The sequence below is a fragment of the Cryptomeria japonica genome, chromosome 5, assembly GCF_030272615.1.
Source record: "Cryptomeria japonica chromosome 5, Sugi_1.0, whole genome shotgun sequence".
Lineage (NCBI taxonomy): Eukaryota > Viridiplantae > Streptophyta > Pinopsida > Cupressales > Cupressaceae > Cryptomeria > Cryptomeria japonica.
This window is the reverse complement of record NC_081409.1, coordinates 178,382,006-178,403,741: the sequence shown is the minus strand read 5'-3', so window position 1 is coordinate 178,403,741 and position 21,736 is coordinate 178,382,006. Positions and strand designations below refer to the sequence as shown.

Here is a 21,736-nt window from a genome sequence, read left to right as displayed (position 1 = left end):
TTTCCTACAAATGAGAGCTAGTAGCATTACATTATAAAACAAAGTTAAAACAACTAAATGTACCTGTTGCGCTTTGTCTTGTTGTAAATACTCAGCATAAATTAGTTGTTGCTAATAATGATGACTAACTTTTCCAAAAGCTATTACTAAGAAGATTTCAATGTGTTATGCTTACAACAAACCTATGGGTCCAAGTTGGTTTTGTAAATCGATCTCTTGGAGAGGTCAAAGATATTGTATATGCCTTTGGATAAACCCCCAAAATTGCTAGCATATGTTATAGTCACATTTGATAACTATGATGGTCCACCATGGGATGAAACAAACCCCAAAACTATACCAATACAATTGGTATCCCTGGGCAATTGTACACAAATGCCACTATCCATGATGTGGGCTATCATTATACACATATCACAAGGCCTAACACTAAATAAAGCCGCAATTGATATTGGTAAAATCGAAAGACTAGGCTAGAGTCAAATCCATAAAAGGCTTTCGCATAGAGCCTACATTCTCCTTTGATCACTATTCCAAAATGAAAAAGAATGCATACACTAGTATTAGAAAGAAATAAATAGCTCGCCTACAACTGCTCTCACAATAACCACTCTCCCAATAACAGGGTCATGTATGTGCAACTACTTGTACACTCTCTTTAAATTATACCCTTTAAATTATTCCCTTTCATTAATTTGTAAAAATTATCACTAATCAATTGCAACATTATATCTTCTATAAGTAGACACTCGATGATCATGACAAGGAAACAAAAAAGATTTATTATCTTTATCAAAAAACTAGTTTTAAACTTACGTTGCAAATAATAGATTTTCTAATGTATTTCAATGCATTTGAATATTAAGATTTTTGAAAACGCACTATAAAATATATAAAAAAACATAAATGTAACTTTAATTGATTCAAACTGAATGAATGCTGATTGTTCAAAAGAATTTGATTGTCTCATACGAATGATGAAATTTATCAAAACTATGTACAAAATTATATTATGCAATGATACATTAACTTTCTTACCTAATCAACCATCCGGGTATATTGCTATGACTGCAAGTAATAACAATTACTCCATCTAGTGACTAGTAATAATGACTATTGGCAGAAACAGACCATTAAATTTTGACCAAGACCATTACTGACCATTAATGACTATCGGCAGACAGACCATTAAATTTTGACCTATAGCTTGTTTTAAGTTCGAGTTTGCGCTGCTGCCCGGTGGAGACGAACGGCATGAATGTTCAGAAATGCCACAAATTTCAATATCCCAGTAACACCGACTAAATAAATCATCGCTTATCAGTTGACTTACAGATAAAACATTCTAAAATAGGTACTGACCCAACTCAAATCAAGGGATCCAGCAGAGTAATGTGTCCATTGGATCTATTCCCAAAATGGCAAAATACACCGCTGTTTGAAACACTCTAAAATATTATCATCCCAAGAGATTTGTTGCATCCAAAAAAGCACATATTCAGCAATGGCAAAGGAGCAGAAGACATCCGAAAGCTCTTTGGAGGTTGTTAGAGGATGGCTGGAAGAGATGGCAAACAAATTGCCTTCATCCATCGATGACTTGCCGACAGGCTTCTACGACGCTCTTCTTCTGCAAGGCCTGCAAGTCGACCTTGCAGAGCATGGACGCCTTCTCTGCACTCTCAAAGTTCCTCCACGCCTCCTGGTAAGATACCCATTTTCTTCTAACCCTAGATAAAGGAACTTTCATCTCATGTTTGAACAACAAGAACAATGCTAGAATCTTCACTATCAACTATTGATTTGATCTTGGATTGGGTTTTGAACAATAGAAATCGTTTAGATTAGGGCTTGAAACCTATATCCAAATCTAAATTCAATTGCTTTTAAGTAGATCCGTGCCTCTCATAATAGGATTGAGTGGGTTGGGTATATTCATTCATGCCTCTCTTACTAGGACAGAGTGGGTTGGGTTTATTGAAAGCTTTTGTTGAAAGACCAATCCACACCCTAAACTGCAAAGGGGATGGAAGCTTTGTGGTGGAACGCTCAGCAGCGTGTTAGTGGGAGATTCTAATTTGGATTCGGAGCAGGTCCATGGAAAAACATAGCTTTTGGGTTCCTCCTGCTGCACTTCATAAGGTATATGAAGCATTTCCAATTTGGGTATTGCTTAGGGTTAGATTAAGGGAATGTTCGGGTCTTTTGCTCAATGTTAGTTTTTTAACCAGATTAGTTTTACCTACAGTGCTATTGGAGCCTTAATTTTCTAGTTAGTTTACTTAGCAACTGTTGCAAGAAATGTGACAGGATATTCATATTTCTGTTTCTTGGACCATGGAAATTAGGTTTTTTCATTGCGAATATGCCAATTCTCATTGTCGGTGAATTTTTCAATATTCGACGTGTTTTGCATCCTGTCAAATTTTCTGAGGATTTGCTAGGTCTGACCAATGTGATGTTCATTATTTTCGAAGCATTAGCAAAGTGCATGATGGATGAATATCTAAATACAATTGTAAATTCTATATTAAAAGATGGTTTAAGGTAAATTACTATAGATATCCACATTATTTGTACAGACAATTGTAAATTCTTACTTGAATTGGGAAATTGAGGCCCTAATCATCAAGGAAGTTTGTCTTACCATGTTTCTACTTGAGTGCACAGAACGTAGGGAATTTTCTTCATGGAGGAGCTACTGCAGCATATGTTGATATTATAGGTAGTGCAGCAATATTCACTACAGGGGCTAAATCATCCGGTGTTTCAGTTGAAATCAATGTCTCATATCTTAATGCTGCAAAGTTGGGGGTAAATCTTGAACATTCTCATTGTAAATGTTTTCTGGGTGGACTGAATTTCTTTTGTTTTTGCATGATGAAGAAACTTTATGCTGAATTAGATTGTTGTGTTCGTTTTCCTTTAACTCAGGAGGAGATTGAAATTGAAGCCAAGGTTCTCCGGATTGGCAAGGCAATTGCCTTTGTTACCGTTGACTTGAGGAAGAAGAATACAGGGGAACTGATTGCCCAGGGACGTCACACAAAGTACCTTGCCGTGACTAGTAAATTGTAACTTTCTCAAATCAGTGACTTTAAATCTATCTTTCCTTGGTCTTTTCTAAGCCAACTATGTTATAAGAAATAAAATGGAAAGGAACCATAAACAAAATGGCAAGGAACTATAACATTGCAAATCCAATTTTTAAGAAATGACACATTGTAAGCCATTTTTGGCCTGCCAAGCAAGCCGACAAAAACATAAAGAAATAGAAGCAATCATGTCCATCATCTAGCAACCATGTCATCAAGTTCATAATAATTCATATTTATTCTGTCTTTTAATCATTTACCCCAAACTCTCCACTGTGATGAAGTTCTGTTTAGTCTCTTTCCTGGGGATCATCCACAGATTTTGTACTATATATTTTACATTTTCTGTTGCGTTTAAAGAATGTGATTAATGAAACTGAAAATGTTTGGCAGTTAAGGAATTGGTGTGTGAACATTGTTTATAGCTTATCAACTCTGAACGATGAATCTTAATATATCTCTGTACTCCAGAGAATTTTTATTTTTATTTGTGCTAGTAAAAGCTTCAACATTTTTTGCATATGGTTTTTGTTGCTTTTGTTTTCAATTTTTGCTACGACAACTGGCTAGAAGTCTCTTATTTTCAAGATTGACAGAAATCATTATGGTACTATAACTTATAAGTCATGGCCTAAGTCACTCAGGTTGAGATGTATTAGACTTGTATGCCATTTGTCTTAATATATATATATGCCAGGCGTTTCTCTTTTATATACTGCTTATTTCAATTGAGGTTTGCTCCATAGAGAATTGTATTTGTGTTCATTTTGTTGGATTTGTTTATCTATTCTTAAGGGTTTCTGCCCTTATTCTTTAATTGTAGGTCTTCTTGCAGATCCTCATAAAAAATGCATAACATTTATGGTGAACAAAGGTTGAATCTTCTGTATATGAATGTCAGTTTATTAGAGCATTACAAAGTATGCATGTGAAGCCCATAGTCCATTTATACTGATGGAAATGTACAAAAATTCACCATTTGATACCCACTGGCAACAAAAACAGTATTAATATATTCAGTTTATAACTTTATTGGTATCCTTTGTTGAAAATGTTAGCTAGTTCAGATACCTGATTATCAAATTTTAATGTTGTCAAATGACAATTAAAATTCATATGTATTATCTCAATTAATTTGTTATTGGGCTGGACCCAAATGTAACGTGGGAAGCAATTAATTATGTTATTGGGCTGGGCCCAAATGTAACGTGGAAAGGCAATTCAATGACTATTGGGCTGGACCCAAATATCTAATGTGGGAAATGTATAATGATAATACAACATTAATTAATTATCATGCAAGCTGACTTGAGGATGATTAACCCCAAAAGGGTGATATATAAACCACTTCAAGATGAAGTCATTTACACACAATCATTCTTAGCAAATGCAATCTGCTCTCCTACATTAGCGAACTCTTCTTCACTTGTGCGAATTCAGTCAAGGATATTGTTAGGCGAAGTTGTCAAGATCTTCAGCAATTCTGCTCCAGTCTATCTTAGACATCTGCTCCTGATCTTCTCTTTTGGTCATCTGCTGTTGATTAGGGCTGCATCCTTCATTACCTCGCCACCTTGCTGTTTGGACAGCGATCTGAGATAAGTTTGCTATATTGTAATTGGCTACAATTGATATAATACAGATCATATTTAAGGCTGGGTTTTTCACTTCCAAGACGGAGGTTTTCCCAGGGTATTGGTGTCTTGTGTCTTGTGTTTTATTACTGTTACTGTTTATTCACAGTCTGATTATAATCTAATTGCTTAAATTTACATCTGATTGCTTAAAATTAACATCCTTTTGATTCATCCAATTTTCATTTCTAGCTGTTCTGTTCAAAAAATAATGTTAGAATCTTGTTTTTAATTTTCGTTATAAATTTTATGATATCAGTATCTAGAAGCATGACGTAGGCTAGAAATATGGAAAGCATTAAAAGAAATCTTAAAGTTTTGTTGCAGCTGATCTTATCTGCTTGCTGAGTTGTACAGTAACATCCTTAGTTGTCCAGAAACATCTGCGTAGAAGTTGGCTAAAACATTATTGTACATATTCTATAAACATAGGTGAAAGTTGAACAGGATTCAATTCTTAGAGTAACAATTTGAATTGGCTGCCAATGAAAATGATAAATTTTATTCTTCTGTGGTTTTTATGACACCAGTCAACGACCGTGTCTGAGATTGTGAAAAATGTCAAGATTCTTCAAGGCTATTTTATTAGTTAATGGAATTATGAAACAAATTTCTGTGAAGACAAAAAATTGCTAGTCAAGTATTTCTTAAAAAAAAATCAGAAAAGAGCTAATTTTTCAGTGAAAGTTGAACAGGATTCAATTCTTAGAGTAACAATTTGAATTGGCTGCCAATGAAAATGATAAATTTTATTCTTCTGTGGTTTTTATGACACCAGTCAACGACCGTGTCTGAGATTGTGAAAAATGTCAAGATTCTTCAAGGCTATTTTATTAGTTAATGGAATTATGAAACAAATTTCTGTGAAGACAAAAAATTGCTAGTCAAGTATTTCTTAAAAAAAAATCAGAAAAGAGCTAATTTTTCAGTAGCCAAACTCACCAAACTATAGCTAGTATATGAAAGACAATAGATAGAAAATGAAGATGATAAAGTTGAAAATTGTAAAGGTTGTATGCTGTTCATAAAAAAAATAGAATAAGTTATCCTTTGAGCATATAAATGCATGAACTAGATTAACTGGATTTTAGAAACACCATTTTGAGACAGCACATAATAAACAAACACACGTCTGTTGCTTCTGAACATTTCAGTTAATCTGCTGTTTATAAAGTGTTCCAAGGACAAGGCTTGCTAGAAAAAAATTTATGTGTGCAAATTTGAAAGGTTAAAGAAGGTGAAAAGGATTAAAACCATTTACGGACTTAATGCATATAGTATTTTTCCCAGTATAGTTGAAGAAGTTTCAGGCAGATCAGCATTTAAGGCACCGGATGAAATAATTTTTGCAAAACCTTTTATTCATAAGGCCACAATTTCAGTTCAATATAGAAATTTCTTGTTAGTTAAATGTTCATTTAATTGCTAGAGAGTGTGCCAATTGCTTGCTTGGATATAATGTTTTTGTTTGACACTCTAAGCATGCATTAATAGAAATATTCAACAAAACACAATATATATATGCGTAACTTGATATTTAGTGTCAGGAAAGACTGGTTGTGATTTCCAAAACCTCTTGGGCTGGTTGCATAGACCATTTTAATGGTCTACAAGGGTAAAGAAATTGCCCGGGGTTGTTACTGAATTTGTGAGGTTATGACACCCCTTTAATTCTTGATAAATTGTATTGATGGTAAAAGCAAAAATTTCTGTTGCTGGTAAAAATTTAAATACTTAAGAAAAATCTGCTATAAATGAGCATACAAAGTTCTACAAAGATAATTAAATAAGAAGAAAACACTCCTTTCAATAAAACAACACTAATTTAGCATTGGAGTTCCATAGTGGGCTCAACGACCTATAGCAAAGTATCAACTAGTATCCTGAAGCTTTTTTCACCTGGCACATAGCGAAGCGCCGAAGGCTATGAAGAAAAGCAGCCAACCCATGAAGACAATATTATATATTTAGCAAGAGTTAAAGTAGTCACTACGCTTACAACTTCAGCGAAGAAGTGTTCGTCTCTTCATTTTTGTCACTGCCTTCTATACATTCCAAATGGCAACATCCTTCTTACTTAAGGGCCATACATAATAATTCTTAGAATTGAAAGATGCTTCAGGTTTAAAAATTGGTTCTATTGATCTTTATTTGCCTTGCACTTCTAACTAACCTGTTGCTGGGACTAAAGATTTTTAATGATTCTCATATACATAAGATTTCTTTGATTTTATCTTCTTTCATGATTACAATGCTCATGTTTTCTGTATGTACATTCACTTTTGTTTGGGGAATTCTGTTTTGCTTGCCACTTGTTGTGGACAGTGCCTGTCACTTCAGTTGGACCCCCACTATTACACAAGAATTTGACGTGACTTTTCTTTTCTTAAATTGATACATAATCCGTGCATTGTTTCTGTTATTCTATTACTGGGTATTGCAGAAATATTTACAATCTAGCAGAAGACCTTCAGTATGCAATCCAGCATGGTACGATTTATGTTCATCATTCCTTGCATTATGATGGGTTTCATCTGTGGTAAAATTTGAATTTCAAAGAGTTCAAAAACAGAAAGCAAGGAGAAGCAGTGTAGAGATGTTGATGGCACCCCCAATGTTTTTGATGGCTCCAATTAAAGTGCAAAACTTTATAATTTTCCGGTCTCACTTAACATAAGGATGCACAGCGAATTTCCAAGCTGGATTGCTTCCACTTCAGGTTTGTTCACGGTGTACCTTGCATCTCCCTTATTACATGATGTGATTTATGCTGCGTCTTTGTTCAATTATGTGTTTCCTTTATATTTCTTTAATTGTAGTATGTAGGCAAACATTTTAGTTCCATGATAAGGTTGATAACAACAAATAGAAGTAAATTCAGTCACTAGTTAAAAGTATCAGTTTACTTTTATTACTGGAAATAAACTTGCAATAAAAAAAATATATGAATGTAATTAACAAAAATTAAAATAGATATGAAAGGTGTCACTTTTCAAATCATTTTTGGTGTCACACACCACTTGTGCCCTAACTATATTTAAGATGCTTTCATGTTATGTAAATGTCGTTTTGATGTTGAATAAGTAGATTGAGGTGCATATGTTAGGTTAAATTATATACATGCTATGGATGAATTCCATTAATACATGATATATATATATATATATATATATATATATATATATATATATATATATATATATATATATATATATATATATATGAATGTATGTTGGATTTCACTAATAGGTAGGTAAGTATGTGTGTAAAAATACACACATGCTTATCTACATATTTTATCTTCCCAACCATATATATATTTGCGTTTTCATAATTAAATAGTTTTTAAAAGAACATATGCTCTTATACTTTCTTATACTTTGTTCTTTATACCATTATCCACAATAAGCATATATTTCTAAATTTAAGATATTAATACCAAGGTGATTAAAGACGATCAAGACCAAACCTACTCATTTATAGGCTAACCTTAGTGGCTTAGATTGGTTCACTCAAGACTAGTTAAAATCCTTCGACTTACCTTACTAGGTCATCACCTACTAGGTTTAGATGGCATTGTGATTCACAGCTCTTTAGTATCCCTCCCTTGATGATATTTTCCCCCCTCCTCGGAGAATGACGATCTTGCATCCACTACCAAACACAGATAGTTAGCCAAAAATCTTGTATTAATGACATTCATCTATAGCATGTATATAATTTAACCTAACATATGCACCTCAATCTACTTATTCAACATCAAAACGACATTTACATAACATGAAAGCATCTTAAATATAGTTAGGGCACAAGTGGGGCGTGACATCTCTTTCCCCTTGTGGATCATCGTCCTCGATGATTCTTAAGTTTTCAAGTATGAAAATGCATTTTACATCATTGTTCTTTTAAAAAAAAAAAACTTATAAACAAAAGAAAAGTTCAGTTGTTAAAGACATTAAACAAGTGTGGAAATCTCTGCAGGATCTTATCATAGTCCTCCCAAGTGGCATTGTCTTCAGTGTATTGGTCCCACTGGACCTTGCATTGATTCACTTCTTTGTTACGTAAGTGTAGCTTACGTACCTCGAGCACCTTGACCGGTACGATCATGACCACTCCTGAGTCTTGTACATTGAGAGAGTTCCAGTCAATCATATGAGCAAAATTTAATACATATTTCTTTAGATAGGATACATGAAAAACATTGTGCAATCTTGCGAGAGCTGGAGGTAGAGCAATCCTATAAGCAACTGGGTTGATGATCTCTAGGACCTCAAAGGGTCCTACATACTAGGTGCCAATTTGGAAGACTTCCCAAATTTTGTAGTACTCTTATGTGGTTTGACTCGCAGTAGTACTTTTTATCCAATCTCAAACTGTCTAGAAGTTTGCTTTGCATCAACATAGCTCTTCTGCTAATCGTTAGCTTCTGCTAACCTTTTTTTGATCAGCTTAACTTGCTCTTCCATTTATGAGAGCATTTTTGGATCGAGATTTATCCTATCTTCTAGCTTATCCCAACTAATAGGAGTTTTGCACCTCCTTTCATATAATGTCTTGAATGGTGTCATCTTTATTGATGACTAGTATGAATTGTTATAGGCAAATTCTACTAGTCGATGGTAGTCTTCCCACTTGTATTGTCGATCCATGCAGTACATTCTCGGGAGATCCTCTAAAACTTGGTTGACCCTCTATGTCTGCTCATTTGTTTCTGGATGATATGCTGAGCTAATGTTTAATTGTGTTCCTAACGCTGCAAACAAGGTTTGTCAGAACCCAGATGTCATCCTGTCTTCCTTGTCAGATATGATCTTTTCAGGGACACCATGTAATCAAAAAATTTCTTGCACAAGCTTATAGGCTATGATAGGTGCCCCATCAGTAAGGTTTCTGGGTATAAAATGGGCTACCTTAGTGAGTGTGTCAACCACTACAAAGATGGTGTTATGCTTGTTCCTAGACATCGACAATCCTTGGACAAAATCCATGTTGATTATCTGTCATTTCCAATTTGGAACTGCATTTGTGTGTAACAATCCGCTAGGATGCTGGTGCTCTATTTTGACTCTTTGACACTCAAAACAACTTGCCACAAATCTCACAACGTCTTTCTTCTTTCCCTTCCAAAAATATAAGGGTTTTATGTCAACCAAGAGTTTTGTACTCCAGGATGACCAGAATAAGGTGCAGTGTGAACTTCTTTCAACACTAGATTTCTTAGTTCGGGGATTTCTAGTACATGTGTTCTACCCTGATATCTTAATAAACCGTCTGTTTCAATTTTGAATCCTTCATACCAAGGATCTTGTGGGTTGACTTGCAAGGCTTCTCTAACTTGTCGGTAATAACTATCTCCCCAAAGTTGTTGTAGTACTTGACTCTTAAAGTTTGTATATACTGCAATCATGGCATTAATATGTTGCCACTGGCTTAAAGCATCTGCTACCCTATTTTCTTTCCCCTTGATGTAATTTCTCTCTAAGTCATAATCTAATATCAATTATAGCCAACATCTTTGTCATGCATTGAGATTTGGTTGGGTAAATATTTACTCCAAACCCTGATGATTAGATCGAAGTTCAAATGGTGTGCCTAAAAGATAGTGTCGCTACATCTGCAAAGCATGCACTATTGTTGTCAATTCTAAGTCATGAGGTGCATAGTTTTGTTCATAATTTTTTAAGTTTTTGGGACTCATGGGCAATTACTTGTCCGTTTTGCATTAAGACTCCTCCCAATCCTTCTCCCGATGCATCTGTTACCACCATAAATTGTCGTTCTAAATCTGGTATTTTTAATATGGGTGACGTGGTTAACTGTTTTAGAAGCTTGAAAGCATCCACTCAAACCTCTTTCCTTTTTCCTTTGGAGTGAGGTAATTTCATAGGCTATTCGAGAAAAGTTCATGACAAACTTCCTATAATAACCCGCTAATCCCATAAAACTTCTCACTTAATGTACATTTTTGGGAACTAGCCACTCAGGGATAGCTTTTATCTTTGTTGGATCCACAACTATTCCTTTGGCAGAGATAATGTGCCCCAAATACTGCACTTCTTTCTGAAAGAATGTGCATTTGGACAATTTCCCATATAGTTTGTTATCTCGTAATCGATGAAGTACAATCTGAAGATGTTGGAGATGTTCTTCCTCGTTTTTGGAATATATTAATATATCATTCAACAACACTAACACAAACTTGTCTAGGCAATCATGGAACACATTGTTCATTAGATTTATAAACGTTGCAGGGGCATTAGAGAGACCGAAAGGCAATACCATGAACTCATAATGTCCATATCGAGTTTTGAAAGTAATTTTATCAATATCCTCATCTCCGAGTCTTAGTTGATGATACTCAAACCGCAAATATATCTTGAATAACACTATAGCTCCTCACATTTGATCAAATAAATCATCGATGCGTGGTAAAGGGTATTTGTTTTTGATAGTTAACTTGTTTAACATCCTGTAATCAATGCATACTCGAATGGTTCCATCCTTCTTCTTGACAAAGATCATTGGTGCCCTCCACGATGAAACACATTATGCAAATTTGTATCCTACCAAGACACAAGGTGGGCAACAACAACAGAGAAACCCATTACTTCCACAACAGTCAGTGTTTCAACAAAGGATCCATGCAGTTGTCGACAACCGGTAAGTAGAGTATCAGTTTACACTGGTGGAAACAACAAGTATGCTTTATGGAAACCCTGTGACAATATTGATAGACACAAGTGCACCAGAAAATTTTACTTCTCCTAAGATGCTTAGGAAGTTTCTTAGAAGACCTAGCTACATGGCCAAGTCTTGGACTGTAAAGTATGCTAATCAATAGAGAGCTCGGGTAGAGCAATCCCTGTTTTAGGCTAAGGTTGAGTTTCCAGACTTCTCAACAGAAGTGGACTTGTGTGTAGCACCTCTAGGTACCTACGATGTTATATTAGGTATGAACTGGTTAGGAAAACACAAAGCAAAGGTCAATTGTTTTGATAAGACAGTAGAATGTCTAGATGACCAAGGAAATAGGGTGTCAATTCAAGGAACCCGACATGAAATCAAATTACGACAATTGTCTGTTGTACAATTAAGGAGTGAAAGAAAAGGTTGTCAAATCTTTGCTGTAAAGATGGAAGAAATTAATGAGTATAGGGAAGTCGGATATCAAGATGATATGATAATGGGTGAAGCTGATTCCTATTTTGGGGAAGGTTCTCAGGGGAAAGAGGAACCATAATTGTCTTTTGAAGAGAAGTATCTTTATCCTTAAGGGTACCAGGATATATTTTCGAAGGAATTACCCGTATAAACACCAGTATCCAAATCACCCTACCAAATGACAATTGTTGAGCTTATGGAGTTGAAATCCCAACTACAAGAATTACTTAACAAGGGTTTGATTAGACCAAGCTTGTCACCGTGGGGGGCACCAGTTATTTTTGTCAAGAAGGATGAGTCCCTTCGACTATGCATTGATTATAGGATGTTAAACAAGTTAACTATCATAAACAAATACCCTTTACCACGCATCCATGATTTATTTGATCAGATGGGAGGAGCTACAATGTTCTACAAGATAGATTTGTGATTTGGGGATCATCAACTAAGACTCAGAGATGAGGAAATTTATAAAACTACTTTAAGAATTGGATATTGACATTACGAGTTCACAGTATTCCCTTTCGATCTCACTAATGCCCATGCAACGCTTATGAATCTAATGAACAATGTGTTCCATGATTGCTTAGACAAGTTTGTGTTAGTGTTTTTGGATGATGTATTAATATATTCCAAAAACGAGGAAGAACATCTTCAACATCTTCAAATTGTACTTCAGCGATTACAAGGCAACAAACAATATGGAAAATTGTCCAAATGCATGTTCTTTCAGAAAGAAGTGCAGTATTTGGGGCACATTATCTCTTCCAAAGGAATAGTTGTGGATCCAGCAAAGATAAAAGCTATATCTAAGTGGTCGGTTCCCAAAAATGTACATGAAGTGAGAATTTTTATGGAATGAATTGGATTAAATCCTTAATGTGGAAAAATAGATTTGAGTGGTCTCAAAAATGTTATGTGGCTTTTCAGCTCCTCAAAGAGAAGTTGACCATGACACCAATCCTAGAGGTGCCAGATCCTGAAGACCATTTTATGGCAGTGATTGATGATTCAGGGGAAGGACTGGGTGGAGTTCTTATGCAGAACAAACAGGTAATAGCATGAATCTCGAAAGCTTAAAAACTATGAGCAGAATTATGCACCGCATGATCTGGAGCTCATGGCAATAGTTCATGCTCTGCAAATGTGGTGTCATTATTTGCTAGGTAAACCATTCGAGCTTCGATTAGAACACCAAGGGTTGAGATCCATCTTCACTCAACCCAATCTTAATGCACGACAAAGACAATGGTTAGAACCAATTTCTAATTATGATTTTGAGATCAACTACATAAAGGGTAAAGAAAACTAAGTGACAAACATATTGAGTTCTCGATGCCATATCAATGCCATTACAACAGTACATACCGATTTCAGAAATTGTGTCGTACAACTATTAGGAGGGGATAGATATTACTAATAGGTAAAGAAGCCCTATGACTTGATCTAAGGTATGAGGGTTTCCGGATTGAAACATATGGAATTCTAAGATACCAAGGTAGGATGTAGATATCCGAGTCTTTCAAATTAAGAGATTTAGTGTGGAAAGAAGTACACTCTACACCCTACTCAGAACATTCAAGAGTTACTAAACTTCTAGATGATGTCAAACCTTTGTATTTCTGGAAAGGGATGAAAAAGGATGCCTCAAGGTTTGTGGCAAGTTGTTTGAATGTCAACGAGTTAAGGTCGAACATCTACACCTAGCAGGGTTGTTACAACCCAACACAGTACCTGACTAGAAATGGCAGATAATCAACATGGACTTTGTCGAATGATTGCCTATGTCTAAGAACAAGCATAATGCCATTTTGGTAGTGGTTGACAAATTAACAAAAGTAACTCACTTTATTGTAGACAACCTAATAGATGGAGTGCCTATCTTAGCCTATAAATTTGTGCAAGAAATATTTCCAATACATGGAGTACCAAAAAAAATAATCTCAAATAGGGATGTCAAAATGACATCCATTTTTTGGCAAACTCTGTTTGCAGTCTTAGGAACTCAGTTGAACATTAGCTCTGCATATCACTTGAAACATATGACCAGACAAAAAGAGTCAATCGGGTTTTAGAGGACCTTTTAAGAATGTACTGCATGGATCAATAGTACAAATGGGAAGATTATCTTCCCTTGGTTGAATTTGCCTACAAAAATTCCTACCAGTCATACACTAAGATGACACCATTCGAAACACTATATGGAAGAAGGTGTATAGCTCCTATCAACTAGGATAAGCTAGAAGATAGGATAACCCTCGGTCTAGAAATGTTCTTAGAAATGGAAGAGCAAGTAAGGCCGATTAAAAAAAAGGTTAGTAGAAGCTAATGATCGACAAAAAAAAATCTACGCAAATGAAAAGTGTACTCCCAGACAGTTTGTGGTGGGAGAGAAAGTGCTTCTATGGGTAAAACCTAACAAGAGTGCCATAAAATTTGGAAAGTCTTCTAAACTAGCACTAGAATATGTAAAACCCTTTGAACTCATGGAGATATCAACCCGGTCGCCTACATAATTGCTCTCCCACCAGCTCTTATTCAGTTGCATGATGTATTTCATGTTTCTTATTTGAAAAAGTATGTATCCGATTTTGCACACCTGGTTGATTGGAAGTTCTTACAAGTACAATACCTAGGGGTGGTCATGATTGAGCCAATCAGGGTGCTCAAGGTACGTATGCAACACTTACATAACAGAGAACTCACTCAATGCTAGGTCTAGTAGGATCAATACTCTGAGGAAAGTGCCACTTGAGAAGATTATAATGAGATCCATCAAAGATTCCCTCATTTGTTAATGTTTTCAACAGTTGAACTTGTTTCTTTAAATGTTGGATAAACAATGTTAATTTCATGTTTGTTTTAAAATGATACTTATAATCATCGAGGATGATGATTCACAAGGGGGAGGATATGTTACATCCCATTTGTGCTCTAGTTGTTGTATGCGTTATTTACATGATGTTAATCGTGCATTAGGTGTTTTATGTTATAACCAAGTGATTATGAAATAAAAAGATGTGAACATCATATGTAGCAAGATACCATTGTACATTATTAAAAGCTAAAAACAGTAATAATAAATTATTATTTTTAAGTAAATACATCACATTTTTGGCATAAAATTTAAAACATACTGTAGACACATAAATCTGTCCACTTAATTAAATGAATATTTAGTATTTATTTTATTATTTAACCATCAATCAACAATTAATTAAATCGATATTTAACTAATTCATCTTGAACCTCTTCTCCTATTAATTAAATAAATTATTCAATTTATTTAAATTAATTCATTAAACCATATTTCAACAATTAATTAAATGAATAAAACATATTTGTTTAATTAACTCCTCCCCACATTGAAAATAAATAAATATTTATTTAAAATCTCTAAAACCCTCCCACTTGCATTTTCCTACAAATGCAAGTTGCACCAATAAATAGATTTTATTTCTAAATAAAATCATATTTTCCCTCAGCGACCAAACCCACTTGCATCCTAAACTCCTAAATTCTTTTAATCCACTCCAAATTAGCCTAATCATATCCCCTAATTATTGTCACATTCCTAAGCAAAGAGAAGTCATTTCTCAAAGCCTCCAAAGTCTTTGAAAAACATTAAAGACTTTAATTCTCCAACAAGTTAACCCCTAAAGTCTTCTAAACCATTCATGGCTCTTACATAAACATTGATGGTTAAACTCAACTCACTCACATGGTTAGAGGTTTTTCCTCTAACTCAACCCTCATTTAACTCATGGGTCTCTTCAAGCATTCATTGCTTTGACCATGGTTATCCCCACTAACTCTTGCACAAGAATTTATTCATTGGATGAAGGCATTATTCATTGGATAAAAGCTTTATTCACTAACTCAAGCCTACCAAACCCTCCCAAGGTAACTTTCATGTCATCTCAAGCATTTAATTCTTCTTCTCTCTCATCTCAAGCCATCTCATGTTGACATTTGTCATCATGGGATTGGGTTGAAAGCCCTCACATGGATCATAAACCCATCAATCCTGACCCTTGTTAAGATTACTCAATCTTAACCATCCATTGCCCTATTTTAACTATAAATAGAGCTCTCATTCTTCCTTTTAAAGAGAAGTCTTTATCTATCAAACTTATAGTCATTTTTAAGAGAGTATTTATAAACATTAGCATTGTTATTTTGGTAAAATTTACATAGACTAATTAGGTGCTTTCTCATAGTAGCTTATTTACATTTGCATAGGCATTTGTTTTTATTTTCATAATCATCTTGAATCCTCATAAGACATCCATAGATAGTGCAAAAAGATGAGGGTTACACTCATGTGGAACTTGGAGAGAAGAGGAACAAGGAAAGAGAAACTATGAGCATGTTGAGGAGCATCTTAGGGGGTTTCCTTTTTCTCTTTTGTTTGTTTATGCTTCTTCTTGTATGTTTTTTATCTCTCTTGATATGCATGTTTAGTTTCATAAGTTCGATTATGTTTCATTTTTATTGTCACTAACATATTAATGTTTGAACTTGTGTCTTTGTGTTCCTTTTTAGCGTGCATCATTTGGTGAACCCGACGTGAACAGAACATGCAACCTTCTAATCTTTCCAATCTAACTTTTTGTGATTTTCTTATAATTTTCACACATAGGTTGCAGTTTAGCGCTTTTGTCTCACGTTTTGGCACTATCGACAGAAGATTTTTAGCGCTTTTGTTCGATTTTTATCCTTTTTTCTATAGGTTTAGTGCTTTAGTCATATTTTTAGCGCTTTCTTTCATTTAATTAGTGCTATTGTAATAATCTAGCTCTTTTGCGCTCTCTGTTTGTCAATTTGTTAATTTTGGTAAACCTCTTAAATTAGCGTCGTTGTTCATATTTTAGCGTTTTTGTTAGTTGTTTTGCACGTTTGTCAGTACTTTGGCACTTTTGTCCAAAGTGGTACTTCTATGTTCTCACAGAGTAGCGCTTTTGTAATAGAGAGCTAAAAAAATTGTAATCGAAAAATTTAAAACTTAGGCTTGTGGAAGCCCACCAAAGGATTTTTTTCACTATTTTTTTTTCTTGCAAGTTACTAACGATTTCTTGCAGGTTCGAGGAGTTAGAATTAGGAATATTTAAATTTTTTGTAGCTTTTTAAAATTGGGTAAAAAGAATTCATTTTCCTTTTGTTTAAAACGAACCTCATTTTTCATTTTGGGCTAAAATCAACATACATCTTCATTTGGGTTTAAAAAGAATCTTATTGTGAGCTAAAAAGAACAACAAATCAAACAACTTTGCTTTCTTGCAAGTTAGGGAAAAAAAATTCAATTTGGGGTTAAAAAGAACCAACAATCTTTCATTTTTTGCAAGGATAGAATTCACAATCAATCTTTTATTTGCAAGTTAAAAAGAACAATCAAAACTTGTCAATTTTGTTTACAAAGCGATTTTACTTTAAGCAAATGTGTTTTCATTTTGTTGACAAGATTTCACTTTCTTAGTTAAAAAACAAATTGCTTTGAGGAATTAAAAAAAACATCATGTATGTTGGAGCAACATCTCTAAATAACAAATAGATCATATTGCTAAAACGCTAAAAAGAACAAGTGTTTTTTGTGATTGACAGGCTTGTGCAAAACTGTAGAGTGGTCTCATTACTAACACACACTATCTTCTCCCTTGGCTCTCGTGGTCCGAGGTGCAAGAGAAAAGTGTTAGTAACGCTCTAAATTTTCTATTTTTAAGAAAGGTCTGTCAAGAGACACATCACTTTTGGGAACGACCTTGCGTGGTAAATCCTTCGAGCCACTCTAAAAATCAGGTGAGAGTGAAAGTTGTAGCCTTGGGTGTAGCTGTTCCTATAGTGTAACGTTGAAAGGACATATGGGTCCCACCACAAGTTACAAGGCTCTTAAGCGAGTCACTACAGAATGAACTTATGTCCAAAGACATCGAACATTACTAGACACCTCTTATTTTTAGAAGCCCACTCGTTTTATTGATTGAGGATATTTGTGAAAAGTTCAGTGCAAGAGCATAGATAGTTTTTCTCCCAAGTGTAGCATCGTAAATTGTACGCACTTGCTAGGGTGGTACAATTTCACACCTAGTTTAGCACCCGCCTTGGTGCATTTTACATTTTGCATTGCATTTCTCCTTTAGCACTTAATTAATCAAATTAATTAGGTCTAAGGTCCTATTTCATCGTCCTCTACATCATAAAGTTGGGCCCTTTCGTTAAAGCGTGCCCTTTTCATTTTATTCCTCCAATACATCACTCAATCAAAAACCCTAATTAAGTCCTATTTTGAGCTTGGGGGCTTTGTTTCGGGGTCAAAACATTTCGAAATCACTTGTAACTTTGGGATTCTCTCTAAAATCATCATATCCGATGGCCCTGAAAATTTGGTGAAAAGTTGTCGGGACCGTGGCGCCCAGAGTGCACATGGTCTCGGACATTTTTTCCGAAATTTTAGGAGCACAATCCAATCATAAAATAAAGCTTAACCCCAAGAAATTGGCGGGAAATTCAATCTCTAGGTCGGCCAAAAGACGAAATTACGACCTAGGGTTTCATACATAAGAGCTCTCTTTCTTCATTTGAAAGGATCCGATTTTTGTTTTCAGGAACCTCATATGCAGCGAAAGAGCAGATCTTTGAAGACTTCAACAACATTCAACATCCCTCTATCAAGCATTTATCAATTTCATTCATCCATTTAGGGCTTGGAAGACATTGAAGAACGATAGGAGATTACCGACTGAAGATTGGCTTGTACTCCTCCCTTGGGGGTTGGGTATGATTTCATGTTGTTTTCATGTCTTTGCATAAGCTTCAATATATCCTTTATTCATGCTTTAGATCACTTTGCATCTTGATTTAGAGCATTTACATCGTCATTTACAAGCAATTAGGGTTTACTTCCTAGGTTGCTTTAGTTTGCTTGCTTGCATTTTAGGACCTTGCACACACACTAGGTCTGCACACACAATACATTTTACAACACAACTTGGCTATTCGTGGAGGTGGAAATCACCAAAGCGGGGGTTTGACTAAGGCAAAACCCTATATAGCCGCCCATACCCTTCTCAGATATAAGTGTAGGTTTCGGGACTCGGACGACGCCGCAGGTGACAGATCCAAGAAAAGCAGGTCGAGACAGCACTCCACATCAAATTGCAGAGTAAAAGACTTGGACAGGGGCGTGGGGCGCCCTGGTCTTGCCTGGACAGGGGCGCTGGGCGCCCTGGTCCCTGGGATAGAGGCACTGGGCGCCCTAGTCCTCCTGACAGACAACATTTCCGACAGTTTCCAGAGTGCAAGATAGCAGTTTCAGGAGCAGTTTCCGGCACTGTATCAGGACAGTGGCGCCCGCGCCCCCGTCCCGAACATTTTCAATCAGATTTTGACTCCGGGTACACATCTACATTTTTATTTCATCCTTATATTTACAGCTGTTCATTGTTTAATCTCAATTCTGCAATCTTGTTATTCGTTTGTACATGCATTTTGGGATTAGGACTTGAACTTGCATCATTTTATCTTTCAATTTCAACGAAGGAATAGAAATCCTAATAGGTAGCCCGTGGCTCTCTCTTTCACAAGAAGTAGCCAATTGTGTGATACCTCTAGGCTCTTTCGTATTCTGTAATGTGTGTCAAAAGGTAGGATTAGGGCATGTTAACCTAGTCTCGCTTTTTCCTCTACACATTTTGGTGAACTCGACGTGAATCTATCATTGCTTCCTCTTGCATTGCATTTGTTAGATCTAGATCTAGATTTAGTGTGTTTTCATTTCATTTTCATTAAAAAGAAAAAAAAGAAAAAAAAAAAGTGTGTTTCTTTGCATTGTGTGTTTAAATTTTATGCAACCTTTATTTCAAAATGTTAGATTTTTATTTGTAAAATGTTCGTGCTTTTGATGATTATTATGACTATAGCCAAGATGAATTAGATGAAGCTTTAGATAAGTTTTTGAACCCTAAAGATGCCAAACCTTCATTTTACCAAAAACTCATAAACCTTGTTACTATGCTATTTAGATGTGATGAGAAAGATAAGTCGAATGGTTCCTCTCAAGGGTACATTCCTATCAACTCTTCCACTGAATCTAGTAACATGGTTGTGTTCAATAATCCCCTCTATGAGGAGATGTCTCCTTTTGAATCAAAAGATAGACCTTTTAATCGATATGATCATGCTTTGTTGGATGATGCTCTTGATGACTTTGTGGCTTTATCGAAATCTTTAAACAAGAACAAGACTTCTAAATTGGTTAACATGATAAACCTGAATGAACATAATAAGCCTCTCTTTGAAGTCCAAGGTGCTTATCCTTCTCCCACCTTTCAAGTTCCTAAATCACCTCTCCTTACTGTCCAAGGAGGGTATAATCATGATTCCTTTCGTACTCCGAATAAACCAATTATCAATGTGCAAGGAAGAAAACCTATAAGTCCTTATAGTTATGCCAAGCAAATAACTAGAGAGAGTTATCATGCGGTTGCCCATACTTATCACACCAGAAATAATAGGCAGTCTAATCCTCCTCCCGTTATTCCAGTTTCTCTTCATAATCCTCAACCAATTCTTCCACAAGCTCCTCGTATTTCACAAGTTATGGGTAAGGAATATGATCTCATAGAACAACTTAAAGCCACCCCTGCTAAGATATCCCTTTGGGATTTGATTCAAACTTCTTCCGCCCATCATGGAATGTTACAAGATGCCTTGAAAGATTTGAATGTTCCTCCACTGAATACATCTAGTAATATAGCATCTTTAGTTAACTCTGTGATGAATCCTAAAGCTCAAATTGTGTTTACCCAAGATGAGTTGCCTACTAGTGAAATTCAACAACAATATGATCCCTTGATGATTGTGGTTATCATGAAAGACACTGCTATAAGACGAACACTAGTAGATAATGGCTCTGGCCTTAATGTGTGTAGCATCAATCTATTGCATAAAATGAATGTGGATACATCTCTCATTGAGCCTGACTCTCGTCTCATTCGAGGCTTTGACAATATGGCTATGACTTCAGTAGGTATTATCACCTTACCTCTCACAGTAGGACCTATTACTTTGCCTACTCCTATCCATGTTATGTCGGGAAATTTAACATACAACTTGTTATTAGGGAGGCCTTGGATTCACAGTATGCAAGTTGTCCCCTCTACATTGCATAGACAAGTTAAATTTATCTATAACAATAAGACATATACCTTGATAGGTGATACTAATTTCCAAGCTTGTCTACAAACATCTACTTCCAAAGGGGGTTCTTCTAAGCCATCCTCGTCTAGTGATGACTCTTTAAACAAGATACCTATCGATGAATCTTCTCTCTCTGATGATCAAAATTCGTTGGATGAGTCTGGAGCTCCTGAAGAAGATTCTTCTCGACTTGAATCTACACATAAGAAAGATTTTGATCCTGAGAAGGTTCTCGCAGAAGACGATTGGGGATCTCTTGATTTCAATCCCACCTTTGTAGGTGAATATAAGGTTCCTTCTAGAGAGCTTAAGGTTGAAAAGAAGGAAGAAGCTAAAAATCAGTCAATCTTACCTGAACCTATGAGTAATAATTTTGTGGCCGCTTCTCAAACTTCTTCTCCTCACACCTCTAATTGTGAAGAGTTTGATTCTTTGTCTTATGAAAAACCACCTTCTCTTTCTGAAATAGTTGATCGTTATGGTCGTGGTTTTCGCATTTTTGCTAAACATGGGTATCATGGAAATCGTTGTGGTGCTCATGAACAAGGGATGAAGGTTCCTCTAGAGACTAATTTTCACAATTATGCCTTTGGACTTGGCTATAATCCCTGCAAACGCACTAAAGCTTCTAAAAGACCATGCATTAGT

General features: G+C 35.5%; 1 protein-coding gene across 1 annotated transcript; it reads left to right on the top strand.

Annotated features, from left to right (window-relative positions):
- The first annotated feature begins 1,092 nt into the window (after positions 1-1,092).
- LOC131073312 (uncharacterized) lies at positions 1,093-3,582 on the top strand. Its single transcript, XM_058009721.2, has 3 exons — positions 1,093-1,705; positions 2,671-2,814; positions 2,935-3,582. The coding sequence occupies exons 1-3, from the start codon at positions 1,505-1,507 to the stop codon at positions 3,076-3,078; spliced, it is 489 nt and encodes a 162-aa protein (XP_057865704.1). The 5' UTR covers positions 1,093-1,504; the 3' UTR covers positions 3,079-3,582.
- The last annotated feature ends 18,154 nt before the right edge of the window (positions 3,583-21,736 follow it).